General features: G+C 40.3%; 1 protein-coding gene across 4 annotated transcripts in view; it reads left to right on the plus strand.

Annotated features, from left to right (window-relative positions):
* The window catches only part of ntrk2a (neurotrophic tyrosine kinase, receptor, type 2a), a 55,595-nt gene that overhangs the window by 18,133 nt on the left and 21,991 nt on the right, over positions 1 to 15,471 (plus strand). For 2 of the 4 annotated variants that reach the window (XM_078087392.1, XM_078087393.1), the window contains one exon: positions 10,416 to 14,572. The exons of the other annotated variants lie outside the window; for them this stretch is intronic. In XM_078087392.1, coding sequence (XP_077943518.1) covers positions 10,416 to 10,462 — 47 coding nt within the window. In that variant the 3' untranslated portion in view covers positions 10,463 to 14,572. Of the gene's footprint in view, positions 1 to 10,415; positions 14,573 to 15,471 lie in introns of those variants that run through there. 4 annotated transcript variants of the gene reach the window in all.

Raw genomic sequence — 15,471 nt, forward strand, 5'->3', positions numbered from 1 at the left:
AAACATATTACAGACATTGGAGGCACAAAAAATAATAATCATGGAGCCGGGTGACGGGTTCATATGCAGAGAAAAATAACCTTCTTGGATTAAAGTAATAAATAAACTATGAGGGAAAAAAAAAAACAATAGTGGAGTAGATAACTGTGGTGCCGAAAAACGTTTTTTCTTCACTCGGATAAATCGTATCACATCACAGAGAACGCTGAACACTGAGGGAAAAAGTATTGTATTGTAGCGGCTCTCCGTTGGCACCCGCTTGTGTGTGGTTGGGTTGCAGGAGCAGCAGACTTCCAGAGGCCTTCCAGAGGAGCCTGTACCGAGCAAACGTTGAGCAGACGCTCCTCACTTATATGCTGCCTTCCCTCCACTCTGGTTAACGGACATGGTTCCAAGTAAAATGGATTTTAGCGCTGAAATAAAAGACACAGACTTGCGTCGTAAAGAGTCTCTAATTTCTAAAACTCCCACAATAGCGGTATGTTGTATACTATTTTATAAAAGAACACAGAAAGATCATCAAAGAAAACTTGAATCAGTTTGTTTCAGGAAATCAATATCACGACACACAAGGAGCAAAAAATCATAAACATCCCCCTTAAAAAACGAACACAGGGATGACTGCGGTGATAAACTTGTGATCAGAAAGTGTGAAATGTGCTTTCTGACCTCTCAAAGTCCTGCCCACTACCACATGCATTCCTTCCCACAGCAAAGCCGCAGCCTTCAGGCACAGAGAGGTTCATCATCTTGTAAATGGACCCTTTTACGTGCGGACTGGAGGAGTCGAGGTGTGAGCCCGACGACGCCCTCCAAGTCTGGGCCAAAACTGAGGCCTCAAAGACCCCGTAAGGGGGGACGCGCCAACATAAACCTTACGGAAATGTTAATGCGTGGGGGGGCGATCGGAGAGGAGTGAAAGAAAAACAGGGAGAAATCCATCAAGGGAGTGAAAGGAAAAGCTCTAGGAAAAAAGAGATGAAGAGAGAAGAGCCCGATAGCAGATGTAAGAAACTGAGACTGTAGAACGCCCTCCTTAGTCCACTTATCAATGATTCGTCATTAGTGCAGGTTTCGGTTTATATCCTTAGTTAAACGCCTCCATCCCTTCCTCCCTCTCCGTCTCCCTCTCACACGTACACAAACCGCTCCTCATTGCTGATCAATATGACAACCTCAAGGTCAGCAGGGCTTCATTCTGGGGCCAACCGAGCATGCTGAGCGTTCCTCCTACTCCTCCTCACCCTCCTCACCCTCCTCACCCTCCGCCCGTTCTTCTCCCTCTCTCTGCTGAAATGCAGCTTTCGCCTCCAGCTCTCGGGGGACTTTTTCGAAGAAAGCCGCTCACCCACAAAACTCGTGAAAAGGAAGGTGAAAGCGGAATGAGTTGAGCTGGAGAGCTGGAGAGGCTGAAAAATAAAGCCATCTACGATTCTGTATTCAGACTGAAGCTGAGGATCGAACCTCATTCTTTTTAGAGGAATGACTGAAATGCGTTGGTTTAACTGCAGTATCAGCATCTGGTCGGATTGTAAATCTATTTTATTGATCAAATATGTATACATTAAATCACAATGTTGGTTATTTTAGGCTCTATTTTACACAGGCAGAGTTCCTGTGTGGCTGCTTCGTGTGGAGAGAACTGTAACAAAATCATAAATATTAGCTGTATTAGCTGTATTAACAATAATACAGACATTTCATTTAAAATAATGTTTTTACAACTTCATGCAATCTACAATAGAATATATTGTTTCATGAAGACATGTCCAATGTTCATGAAGACCAGATGAAAGCAGGCAAAGTGGGCTTGTTACCACATTGAAACCATTCATCCTTTTGGGAACTCCATCAAACCACCGGGGAACTATTTATTTTGATCTGCGTCAGGCTTTTCTCTGAGATCTGTCCTGAAGTGAGTGCAGTTATTGCAAATTAAAATTGAGCAGTAAAAATGTTTCTTCGTATAGGGCACACCGGCACAGACATTCCCTGGGAAACTGTAACAACTTGTTTGAATGTCGGCAGGTTATTTGCAGGGAACGACTGGAGCTGTAAGAGCTGCACTGAGACTACGGGAACACACCCGTATTGCACCTGAAAAGCTATGTGCAAAACACAAGTTCAAATTGGATGTTTTATAGATGGTTTACAGTCAGAGGCACAAGATAATAAGGTATTGAACAGTTATGTATCCGGGTGCAGAACATGAATGGATGGACAGTTGATGGACAGCAAGGCCGAGGCTTTTGGAGTGTTTATTATTTCACTTTGCATCCTGTGGGGCGTTTTTCAATGAGGAATTCAGTTTGTAGATTTTCATGTTGACAGCAGCAGAAGAAAAGACCAAATGCCGTCGGCGGATCCTGAGGGCAATGATTTTATGAAGTGCTCAGAAAATGGAAAAGTGCTCTATTGCAAAGGTAAACGTTGGCTGACAGACCGTGTCTGTGCACAAGCCTGTTGGAAGCTTTTCTTTTTGCACACATCGCACTTGATAACTGTTTTAGCTCTTTCCCACATTCATTTCTGTGGTGTTCTTCTTTTGATTTGGATATATCTTGAATTCAGACTGATTTGGTATGTTTCTTTCTGAAAACCACAAATATCAACCTTTAGGAAAAAAAAGCTGCAAAAATTGTTTTAGAAATGTCAAGTTTCTGCAAAATTGGGTTCTGAATAGAGAATTTATTTTAAGAAATATTAGCTTTCATGGGGATTTACTGTTATTTTTAAAGGCAGCAAAAGCACCCATGTGGTAAACCAGACAATCCAAGAGAACTGGTTTACCTTGGAAAAAAAGAAAAGAACATGATTGTGAACATAATTGTGACCAGGAGTGTCCGTCCATAGTTCTTCCGCACATCATTTCCTGTATTGTATTGGGCAGCTTGACCTTGACAAAAGGTCAGAGTAGTGAGAAACTGGATAGTTGAAAGTGGGAGTGCCTCGTGGGAACAGGACATTTTGTGTAAGAACAATTTGTGCAGAGAACAGATGAAAATGATTAGAGAGCAGCTGAGAGCAGCTCAGTATAAAACTTTTTTTTTCTCCATTTTGGAATATAGGGGCTTTTTAGATTATTCTCCCCTTTGAAAAAGAAAGCTCTTTGAAATGTTCAGTGTGACCTGTTTTGATTTTCCAGCTGACAACAACACACTCATCACACAACATAAAAGGACTTAAAACCAGGATACCCGGGCTAACTTAGAAAACACCCTAGGTTCATATTTGTTTACCATTTTGGACATTACAGATACCAAAGTCTGCAATGTGAGGTTTTCCGGCGCCAATTTGTTAATGGAAATCAAATCACTTTAACGTTATTTTCTTAAGAATGAATACAGATCAATGGTTTGACTGTCGTGTAATTGCTGCATAAACAGGGCTCGTATTTATTTGCTGGAAAGTATTCTATAAAAGAAACATAAGTACGACTGTGTCTCAAGTGGATCCTGAGACTCTCTTGGCAGCACAGATAATAACATCGGTGCCAGTATTTCCTCGAGACACTACTCAACCCACCAAAGCAAAAAACACAAGAGAAAAATCACAAGAAAAAATCTTATATTACATTTTCTCAGAAACAGATTCTGCCGTTATTGGATGGAGGCCATCGTTTACCCCACAGGCAGAGCCTTGCCGTGTGCCTGATCACATGTGAATTTCAACAGAGCTTTAAAGATTGTGAAGGAACAAAACGCACTCTGCAAATCCTCCCTTTAAAATGCATCGGGAGACGTTGTGTATGAAAGCATTTGAGTTCTGCTGGTCCTAAGGGTCTTGTGTCTTGTCTTTGAATTCAAGTACAAGTCTTAAACTTTGTGTTTCAAGTCCTAAAAAAGTTGTTTGGCTTCACCAGATGTAATGTTATTTCTATGTTCAAATTGCATTTGTTTCAGATACATTTGGTAACCTTTCAAATCAACAGGAGGTGAAGATGAAACCCAGAGTGGATTTTCTTTCTGTTTTCTTTTGCTTATACGGGCAGAACTGTACTTCTTAGTGGCTCTTAGCGGTAATTTTTGGAATAACAGTGAAAATAAATTGATACCATGACCATGAAATGAAATTTCGGTCGAGGTGACATTAAATATAAATACATTGAAGTAATATGCAAGTACATCAATATCTTACTTGAGTGTAGTACATTAGTAATAATCCACCTCCCTGTCGTTGCTGCTGTCAGATTGAAGAGAAAAGGCTGAAGTCCAAGTCATGTCAGGAGTGGCGTTGAAGCCAAAGTCAAGTCCAAATCTAAAGTCAAAAGAGTTCAGACAGCGAAGTTTTGTGAGTCCTCACCTGTTTGTGTATGCGGACCTTTAAACTGAGTTCTCGTGTTCGTGTCAGCGTGAACCTTATTTTTCTTTCTCAAACAGTATGACAGCATCGTTGTTTTTCAAGGTCCTGCTGGTTGTTTGGTAAATGCCACCGCTGCCAGAAAGTGTGTTCATGCTGCATCAACGGGGCTTTTTCTTGGCAGTCCAGTGAATGTCTTTATGATAGAGTCTATGTTAATGAGGCTTCAGATATCGATCAACACCTAGTTCGGCTGCACTCAAGCGACCAATAGACACACACACACACACACACACACACACACACACACACAAAAGTCCCCGGTTCCCCTGAATATGCATGAGAGTTGGCCGAGATGTATGCCAATATCATTTACGATGTCTGGCTCTTTTGTGTTGTATATTTGTAGAGCATTTTCTGCACAGCAGGGAAGGAGATTAAAGGGGGACGGTGGGCGAGAGAGAGAGGGGAGAGAGAGAGAGAGAGAGAGAGGAGCGGTACTGAGCGATTGGGAGCAGCACTATAACGGATAGAGGTTTATTGATTGAACAATTGATCGTTTGTCTCTCCAGACTTCCCATCACTGCCTAAGGCTACGTTCAGCAGCTGGGTGTATGTGTGTGTGTGTGTGTTTGAGTGTGTGTGTATATGTGTTGCATCCCTGAAAGTAAATGCATGCAAGAGATATAGGGGGGAAAAAAGTGCAAAGCAAGCAAGTCCTCCGTAAATAAATGTGAGAGTGTTTAGATATGTAAACCTGCACGTCTAGCAAAGTCTTACTTCAAACAACCAAATTCTCTTTATTCTAGAGAACCTTCATGTGCTTAAAGCTCCAGAGACACATTCAACCAGTTACACTTATTACTGGTTCTTAGAAGCCAGTCAGCAGTCACAACCCCATCAGAAGCTGTTCAGGAAAAAACATCCTGCCTATTTCAAGGGAACACGCTGATAAAACAGATACGTTAGGTGGAATACAGTCAAAATCAAGATTCAAAGATAAAACATTTATGTGGACTTTATGTCGGTCAGGAGACCGAGTATCAACAACTACAACTCCCGGACTAATCCAAGGACTTTTAAATTAAAAAATGAGCACATACAGTCAGCCGATTGCTTTTTTTATTAATTTGCATTTCTGTTTAATTTTTCAATTATTGAACAATGTGTGACATTTTGGCTGCTCACAGAAAATCATCAAAAAAGTCACATTAAATATCAAATAATTAATGTTTTAAAGATTTGTATCAAAGTGTCAGTATTAGTGTAATATGATTAACTTGTTTTTATCATAATACCATATATCATATTATCTTGTTGTTTATTTCCTCAAAGGAAAACCAAGAACTGCAACAAATAAACATATACTGGATCTGAGTTTAGCCTGTTTTTATTTTTAGTAGGGGTACTATTTGTACAGTTCCCGTCTATGTGTTTGTATCTAAGAGAACAACCAAACAGCCAATACACAAACAGATACCACAGCAAATACTGTTACTGCAGCCTCGGAGAGCAGGCGCTTGGATTTATTACTGTGTTTCCTAAAGTCCAGCCTGTGGCCCGGTGCCAATAGCATTCTGCTGAGCTATCCACGGGTTTCTTAGCTGACATAAGACAACTAATAAAACATCTTTGCAGCTAAGGAAGAAGCCGTCTGCATGCACAGAAAAGCACCAATATGTGGTCAGAAAAAGCAGTTTAAAAAGACGGATGAATACGGTCACTACAACAATGAGGAGGAATATTTGTCGCATATGTAAGAGTGAGAAATCTTCATTGCTCAATAGAAGAAGAAGCTCTTTTACATGTGTATTTTCTGAAAATATTGAAATCATTCGGATTGTGCAAAACAGGGCTGCAAAATTATTTTCATTATCAATCCATATTTCCATTATTTGCTTGATTAATTGATACATTATTTGATTTATGAAATGTAATATTTTTCTTTTAATTACATATTTACAGTCAAGACTCTGGAGCTAAAGCATATTTGGGATCCTACTAACATAGACGTTAACATATGAGAAATAAATAATTATTATAAAAATAGTTGCTGTATTGGAACTGAAACAAAATATTGTTTCAGTTCCAATACAAATAACGATGTCAAACTGGGTCGATTCTTTTATAACAAACGTATTATTGCAATAACTGAGGATTTGTTCCATTCCCAAAGCTGTAACTAATCTACTTAGTCTCCAAGTCAGTTATTTAAATTGGATTACAAAAATTAGAAGCATCATTTATCAACATTTGGTCAAAACTGGATCATTGTTGTCAAAGAGGATGAGTGAAAGAAAAAGCACACCACGACAAAACAAACCAGGAGCTGCGTAGACTTTTGTTGAAATGGGATGTTCAGTGTTGCATATTGAGACTTTACCGTGTAAACACAACTACGACCAAAACTCTGTCTTTGCCTGCGTGTAGATGGTGCTGTGTGTGTGTGTGTGTGTGTGTTTGTGCAGGTTTGGTTAGTGTGCGTGTAGTTTGTAGTCACAAAGCCTGTAAAATGACATGGGCGAGATCCTTTGCCCGTTGCATGCTGTTGCCACGGGAACCTACGTCATTACCAACCTGCGCCGCTCCAAATCTAAATCATTATCTCTGGCTGAGTCTGCGAGAGGAGTGAATCACTACCTGCAGAGAAACGCACACTCACAAACACCCACAGAGACACGCGGGAACTCCTGGGACCGACCAGAGTCGGCCCACCGAGGACAGAGCAGACAACAGGCGTCGTAAAGCAGTTTATTACTGCGGCATAATGGAGACATTGTTTGCCCCATTTAATGGCTTTGTTTATGAAGTGAGTCGTAGGATGAAAAACATTTTTTGAACTCCTCTGAAATGTCCGTGACGCGAGGTTTACATTGTAACTCTGAGTTTGGGGGGGGGGGGGGGTGTCGCTATGAAATGTGGAGCATCAAGGACATGTCACACAAAGTGCATTCTGTATTTCTATTAAAATATTTAGCAGCAGCTTCCGGGTATAAGCGGGTATATAAAGGTTTTGCTTTATAAATAAAAATGCCTGCACGCATTGTATCAAATACAAACTGCACATTGGATTTCATTTCATGTCCGACACCACTAGATTTACGCAACACAGCACATAAACAATATCACCTCTCGTTTGCTCCGGGACCTCTTCTCTTTAGTTTGGTCCTCAGCAGGTTGGATTGAGGTTTTCTTGCTATTCAATGTCTCTGGTGTCATCTTTCTTTATGTCGCAGTAGCGCTTGATTGAGGTAGTAATATCTTTGCAGCTGAGAAGTTCAGCCCTGACCCCTTTCCGGCTTTTGCAAAAACGCATAAACCATCACATGGAAAACCTTCTGCAATACCAATAAATCCTTTTGATGTGAAATTACTCTGCAGTGCCCAAGGATTGTTAATCTACTAAACTTCCGCCGCGCACCTACACAAGTCTGCAGCCCAATCATTTCATCGTAGAGTTGGAGTGCAAAATGAAAAAGCCTGGTGGATTGTTATTGGGTCACTGTGTGAATCTCAAGGAACGATCCCCAGGGGGGACATTGTGTTTTTTGTTTCTGTGCTCTCTGCTTCGTGGTAGTAAAGGGAGCGCTGCTTTTTTCCAATCCCAACATTGCTCTCTAGATTTTACACAAAACAGAAATGACAATTTCAGCTTAAGGGGGAAAGCAGGTGGTTGTTTTTGGCTCCTCCTCAGCCGGTCCTTTATCATCACGCGTCAGCTGCTTGCGATGGTTTTCTCCTTTACATTCACGTCCCGACAGACTCGCCTGGTCTTTCTACACTGCACACAAGCTCCCCAATTACACATCCCTCTTCCTCAGGCCTCAAGCAGCGCTGCAGACATTGTTTGGGGGACAGAACTTAAGAAGCAGCTACTGTGCGAGTAAACACAATCTGGATGTTTTCCTCAGTGTTTCGTGTTCATTCATTAGTGCTGTTTTTCAGTTTCAATAAGGGAACAGATTGTTCACAGTTTGTGGAGAGGATCATAGAGACGCTCTTGTCATTAGTTTTGTGATACGAGCTACAGGAGTCATGCTGCATCTCCTACACTAATTATTTGAGTCCGTGCAGATTCACATCCATAGATTAAATCCTCAGGAAGCAACACAGTGGTTTTAATGTAGACAGACAGAAAGTAAGGGATTGGTGATGTTAGTGGTGGGACTCTCATGCAGGAGACTGGAGTCTGTGTCCCGTCACAGAAGTGACACGGCAACGTTTGTAAGCTTCTTCAACCAATGTTTGAATTTCCAAACACGACAATCACCAGCGAGAAGCTACTTCAAACCAGGGTCTCTTGTTAGACAAATCGCTTTCCTCTGTTGAGAGGCACGTGCCACAAGTACCAGAAACATGCTCTCCATTGTTGAACTAAATGTTAAAATCTGGGATATATCCTTCCTCTAAACCACAACGGGAGGCCAAACAACGGCAACAACAAGTGCAGTCATTTTTTTTAAAATTTAGCTAAGCATACGATGCACTGCATCAGGAAATCAAAAGAAATGTAACTAGGTCCCACAGGACATAAAGCCCACACAGGGAATTAAATCAAAACCATCCCTGCAACATACCTGGATATTGAATCATTCCCCTGTTACCTCGTCTCCATCTCTCTCCCCTCGTCGGTTTGATGTTGTGTGAGACATGACTCACTCACCTACAACCGTCAACACACAAACTTTGGCTGCAGGTGTTTTGCTGACATTTGTCATTTTCTCTCAGATATCTGCGATGCATTTAGAGCGTAGTGCCGCATCCAGCAGAGAGGCGCAATCTACTTTGGCTGGCTCAGCCCCCCCCCCCACTGACACACCCAGTGTCGACTTCTGTCCGTAGCTTTTTACTCAGAAACATGCAAAAGGTTGTCTTTAATCTGTAATGTGTGTCTTTGCAAGCAAAGACGTGACACCGAATTAAGAATTAACAGTTGTTGAGCTCACTGGTTCGAGGTTGAAAAGTAGGCGTGAGGGTGTCCATTGGGGGGCAGTGGGAAGGTCGAGGGCTATCAAGTGAAGCTCGGAGGTGTGTAGGATCAATGCGTAAAAGGTAACTTCATCCCCAATGTTAGGAAATTGTTTGTTTTATTTGATTTAATTTTAAACAATAAATATCTAACTGGGAAGGTTTGTGTATGTGTGTAAAATATCACAGTGGCTCTGACCTTTGCTGCCTAATTGATAAGGTACACTCAAAGTTGTCACACACAGAGCCAGGAGGTCCATGCACATGGCGTATATACCCCACGATCTCGGCCGGCCTTTGGAGTTCGGGTTAATCCAGGAGGATTCTCACACACTTGATTACTTGCCTCAAACAGTGGGTCTACTTTGAACTGATGGTCAATTGTTTCGTTTTATCTGCCACCAGCCGGTCAACATTAAACTCATGATTAAACTAATGACATTCCACAAACTCTTAGCAAACGCTTAGCAGGGGTTCGGGTGAGCAAATAAGCACATTTCAGAACACGCGAAGATAGCAACTTCAAAGCTGTTCAGCATAAAACATTTTCACGTTAGCTCACTTTTAGCTTCACAATTGGTTTCCCTGGTTTAAAATAGGTCATGAGGCCTTGTCGACATTGTACACTGTGTGAGAGTTCAGCCAGCATTTTATTCCACTCCGTTCATAGATATAAGAAGTAGTATATTATATTTCCAAGTACACTGATTGCAAGACGTTTTTGTGCCCACTTCTGTCATTAACACCAGCCTAACGTACTAAACCTCTGCTCTAATACCAGATTGACGGTTCTCTACTCACAGGACATGTGGCTACATGAAGGGTGGAAAAACAACACAAGGATATTGATACATGGCTCCATTCGAAGGATTATTGATATAATCCCACCTTCTGAAGCATTTAATAACCTAATGATTGTTATATTCATGTTGCAGAAGCCTTGTGTACTTTCTCCATCCTACAGTGCTACAAAACAGAAATAACTTTTTTAACAACTACTAAGCGTTTGCTGAATTTACTAAAAGCCTCTCTCGCAAAAGCTGTTTGTTGTCGCTATTATTATTATCATTATTTCATTTTATTTTACAGTTGTGTTGTTTTCTTTTGTTGTTTTTGTTATTATTTATGCTTTCTGTGTTTCCCTTCAGGCTGTGCGTTGTTTCAGAACATCCCCGGGGAGTTGGTCTCACGCTAATGGAGACGGACAAACAAGAGACTAAAAACAAGGGAGAAAGTCTGTTTGTGTTAGTTTGTATTTGTGTGTCTAAGAGAAGGTTTGTTAAGCTGCGCTGCATCCACCCAACAAAACAAACTACCATGTATAAAAAATGAAGAGCGGTCGGGGTTGTCCATTATCAATGTCTCAGCGTAGCCAGGTAGAGCTCTGGGACGCAACGGCCTGATCGGCCAATCAGAGAGAGCCTTTAGAGACACATGAAAGCCTCCCATTGGATGAATTATTCAGACCACAGGGACAGAGACGGAGCCATTAACCTACATCTTTCCCCAAATCCACATATGCGTCCCACCTCTACACACGGCCAACCCTCCACAATCACACACGCAGCTCACAACGCACACTACAGGCCTCGCTTATGTGCATCCGATCCTAACAGTGTAAACAATGTCTATGTCAAATAGAATAAAATCACCCGGTACAAACAGTCGAGACGCTGCGCCACTCCTCTGGCTCTTGGTAATGATGCAAAGCTGACAGTATAGACCAGAAGTTTTGAGGTTCATTAAACTAAATAACCAAAACCACTTTGCAGAATGGGGAAGAAAAAGCTTTGGCTTTGAATAGAAAGAGAGAGATGAAAAAAACATTGTGTTTGAATTTGGCAGCAGCTTCTTGTGTAAGCGACAGTAAGAACAAGTAATAGAAGTGATAAGAAGAATGCAAAGGCATTTGAGAGAAAATGGCTTCACTCCCATTTGTCCCATTTCTCTTGCGCGATATGAATGCAAAAAGCACAACGATGTGATGAGTTGGGCGCGTGTCTGAAAGTCTTTGATACACACTGTTAACACCAGGAGCGGCACAGCACACAACCGGAATGTTTGGGAGCCGCTGTGCCCTCAAACCTCTGCGTAACCATCAAATTAGGTTTGCAGTTATTACCCACACCTGTCAAAACATCCAGCACAACCACAATTTTCCTCCCCTCTTCCATCCAACAATCTGTTAAAGAAAGAAAACCAGCACCTCAATAAATCAAACAGTGATTTTTGGGGGGAAAATATTTGGTGATGGATGTTTAAGTTACATGCCTGGTCTGTGATTCACCAGGGGAAGAGGCACCTTGTCCGTTTCCAATATAGACACACACTGGATCATAAAGCGAGGTCTCTGTTAAATGCATCATGGGTTGCCTCACACCCACCATTGCTTTCTAAGACACTCATGCAGTCATGCATGCACATCTGTCTATAAGTGTGCAAATATAAAGACGTAGCACACAATAATAGCTCGGGCTACATTGGACTTTTCTGTTTCTTAAACGTGTTCATTTTGGATAAGTGGAAAGCTGCAGCGCTGCATATCTCGCCTACATTGTTGAGATGTTCACAATTGCACGCATGCACATGTCAAGTGCTTCTAGGAGCATCCCATATGCACATGCAAGGTAGCACATTTTACTTCACACGGTCGGCCATCTGTGCACACGTCAGTCAGTATTTAGGATGTCGCTCTCTCTCTCATGCACACGCGCACATAGAGCCAGTCAGCATAGACGCATTGGGCCTATTTGATGAAGAGGAGCTACAAGGTTAAGAAACAGACACTTTCTGTTGGTGTTGGATACAGTTTTTCTGAGGAGGGAATCCCAGTTTGATAGAGTACAGCGTTGTGTATCCAAACCCCAGACAGCCAGAATAGTCAGCAAATCTAATATAAAGGAGTAAAAAAAAACACACACACACCATTTTATCTTTCAGGGTACTTGTTTTTAAATTCAATTATCTTAAGTGTGCACTTGAGTATAGCCTCTGCATCCATTAATGAGACAAAAAAGGGGTGGTGCGCTTTTACTTAAAGTACGTATTAAAATTCAAAGTTCACCCATGATATTGTGGTATGCTAGTTTCTACACTGCACTTAGTAATTATACTTGATATATTCTTCCGTTTAAGGGTTCCCCTCTTTAGTGAAATTGTTATTGGCATAATCTGCCTACATAAAGCTTTCTCAAGCTTTTACAGTGTGAGATTGATTGAATCACAGATGCACATTGGAGTACATTGGGTTAAACCTTCACTACCAGTTTAGTGTGTAGCTTTAATTCACTCTTTATTCATTCAAAAAAGAGGAATAAACTCGTAAAGACAATAAAATCCTATATTTAAAATCCCTCTGGGGCTTAGCAATCAACAGATTGTTAAACAGTCCACCAAAGGGCTGATTATGCATCACTGCAAAACAAATCAGTGTGAAAATTCAACAAAATTAATTTACAAAAAAGGCCACTTCCGCCCGAACTACGCCCAAACTACAACAAAATTATAAAATGTATCCGCTGTTTCACACAGCTTCTAGTCTCTTTTTAATGATGTTAGGAGGGTCAGGGGGTCAAATTTCAAAGCCAGAGGTCACTCTCTGTCGAGCGTCATTTACGCTCTGCCTGTGTTGGCCTGTGAGTGGCTGAGGAAGCTGTCGATCATTTCCACGTGGGTTTAGACAAACTAAAAAAGTGGTTGGATGATGATTTTATTTCAGGCGATTCACCAAATTCAAAGGTTTTTTTTTGTGTGTTGTACCGATGATATTATTTCTACACTAGTAACATAAAAAATGATTTACACCTGAGAACACTCATAGGGGTTCCCCTTTATCCTCCTGAAAAAAAAGAGTTAAAAAAAAGACTTATTACACTTTTTTATCATGGTTTTGCCATTTTCGAAGCAGAGGCCAAAAAATGCTGAGGCAAGAAAAGGTTATTCATTTTAAAAAGCCCTTAAGCAACTACTAAGGAAAGTCAAGGAAAGGAGTGCAAAGATTGTGCAGTGTGGGTTTTCCTTTGTGTGTCTGCGGTTCATGAAGGTGTCTTTGTGTACGCATGGCGTGTGTTTATAAAGACTGTTTCAAATATGCAGGGAAACCACATTAGACACATTATCTGTTTCTGACATTCAAAAATTGCAGCTCCATCAGCGACATGAATGTAACCTTTTGTGTCTGTGAAGTGTGAACTTGCATTTAAAGTTAAGCTATGTTTCTTTTTTACTTAAAGGTAGAGTATATACAGTATATATATATATATATATATATATATATATATATATATTAAATAGTGGTGAATTATGAGTTATGAATTCATTTCTGTTTAGTGAGAAGATCCTCTCATGCCACTCTCCCCCACGGGGCAAATAAGCATATTTCCCAAAATGTGAAACTGTTAATTTTTTAAAAGAGGGAACAACTGCAACAGTGAGGCAGATTCCTATTGAGGATTTGCTCGAGGTGCACATTTATACTTAATATTGGTCCATAATTGCCTTGTTTTTCAATATTCTAAACATCCAAATTGCGATTTTGATAACCGATCTTGCTTTGTATTATTAAAGAACAAAATATATAATATGCATTGCCATTCAGAAGCTAGTTTATTTTTTACTTTAAATTCACTTTAATGTTTGTCTTTGTTACAAGCTATTATTAACCGGATGCTAGGCTCATTTTAAGTTTGAATAGCTTTGATGTTTTGCACAAAATTGTAAAATTTTGATCATGAATTGCATATTTAGGGTTTTCTAAAAGTGTAAAGAAGGTTAACACTGGGAAATATGACATTATCGTGTAGTCTGTTTTGAACTGGAGGTAAATTTTACTTTATGTTTTATCTTTATGGTTTCTGTTCTTTTCATTTCCTTTGTACATTCTGATTTCCTATGTTCTTGTTTTATAACCGAAGAAGGACCTGTTTTAATTTCATGTGTTTGTGACATACACGTTACCATACCTCGTTTTTCATGCATCTCCATCTCCGGCAACGGCGTCTTCTAACTGCAGCACAGTCCTTAAAATCTTCTAGTAATTGCACAATGGTAACCTCTTTATCGATCCTTTGTTAACATATAAAAATCATATAGTATTTAGGGAAAAGGCAGAGCTAAAAAACAGCTGCATTAAGCGTGACACAACTTTTTAGTTCTGATCCTCCTCTATAGTTATTGTGGCTTTAAAGCTGCATTCAAGAGGCTAATGGCTTAAAAGGCTCATTTGAAAAAGATATTTCACACTTCAGAGGAAATAACTTTTTTTTTCAATGAAATAAATCATTTGTGGGTGTCCCATGTGTGTAAATGTGTCTTTGTCTGTGTGTCACCCTATTTATCAAGGCTCAGTCACGTCCATTAATGAAACAGAATATATCTGTGACCATTCTGGCTTTGAAATCATTACCGCGTCCAACTCTTCTTTTATTGTACTTCTACATCTCTTTGACTCTGTCTCTCTCTGTTTATTCATGTGAAAATAACACTATCACACTGCAAATATACCACATTATGAGTACAGCACACACGTTGTAAAGTAAAAGAAAGAATTTACAAATAATTTAAGTACTAAGTATTAATAGTAATGACTATTTGGTTGAGAAATGGCTGGATTCTGCCTGAAAGGAACTGAAGTGTGGGCGATTCGTCATCAGACCATGTTGGGCTGCAAAAGTGTTCCTATTTGTTACGAGTATTCAGACTCCAAGGTGACAGAGATGAGGTGCAACGATAGTTGAAACGGTCGACCACTTCAAGTGCTCCCTCCTGGGAGGCGAACATGACGCTGCCACTGGTTTGTTCAAGGAAATAAGACACCTAGAAAGAGAAGTTAAACGCTGGCTGCTTCCCTACCTCTGCACACGGGCCAAGTGTTCTACGATGTGCTCATTTTAGATTGTAGATTACAGAAAATTGCCGACAGCAGTGGATTTATCTAAGTACACTAACTAAAGCACTTTAGTGAACCAAATGTGAGGTGCAGTATGGGTTCATCTATTTCATGCTACTTATATTTCACTACATTTCAGAGGGAAATATTTCACTTTTCATTCTAAACGTGTATTTTATAAAAAATAATTGACATTAAAACATCCAATATTTCCATACTAAATGTCTCAGTTAGATATATGGCATAAAATAGAAATAATTAAGTAAACGAATGTCAAATTTGACCTTAATTGATTATATGTACTTTGTGACATTCCA

The sequence above is a fragment of the Gasterosteus aculeatus genome, chromosome 13, assembly GCF_964276395.1.
Source record: "Gasterosteus aculeatus chromosome 13, fGasAcu3.hap1.1, whole genome shotgun sequence".
Taxonomy (NCBI): domain Eukaryota; kingdom Metazoa; phylum Chordata; class Actinopteri; order Perciformes; family Gasterosteidae; genus Gasterosteus; species Gasterosteus aculeatus.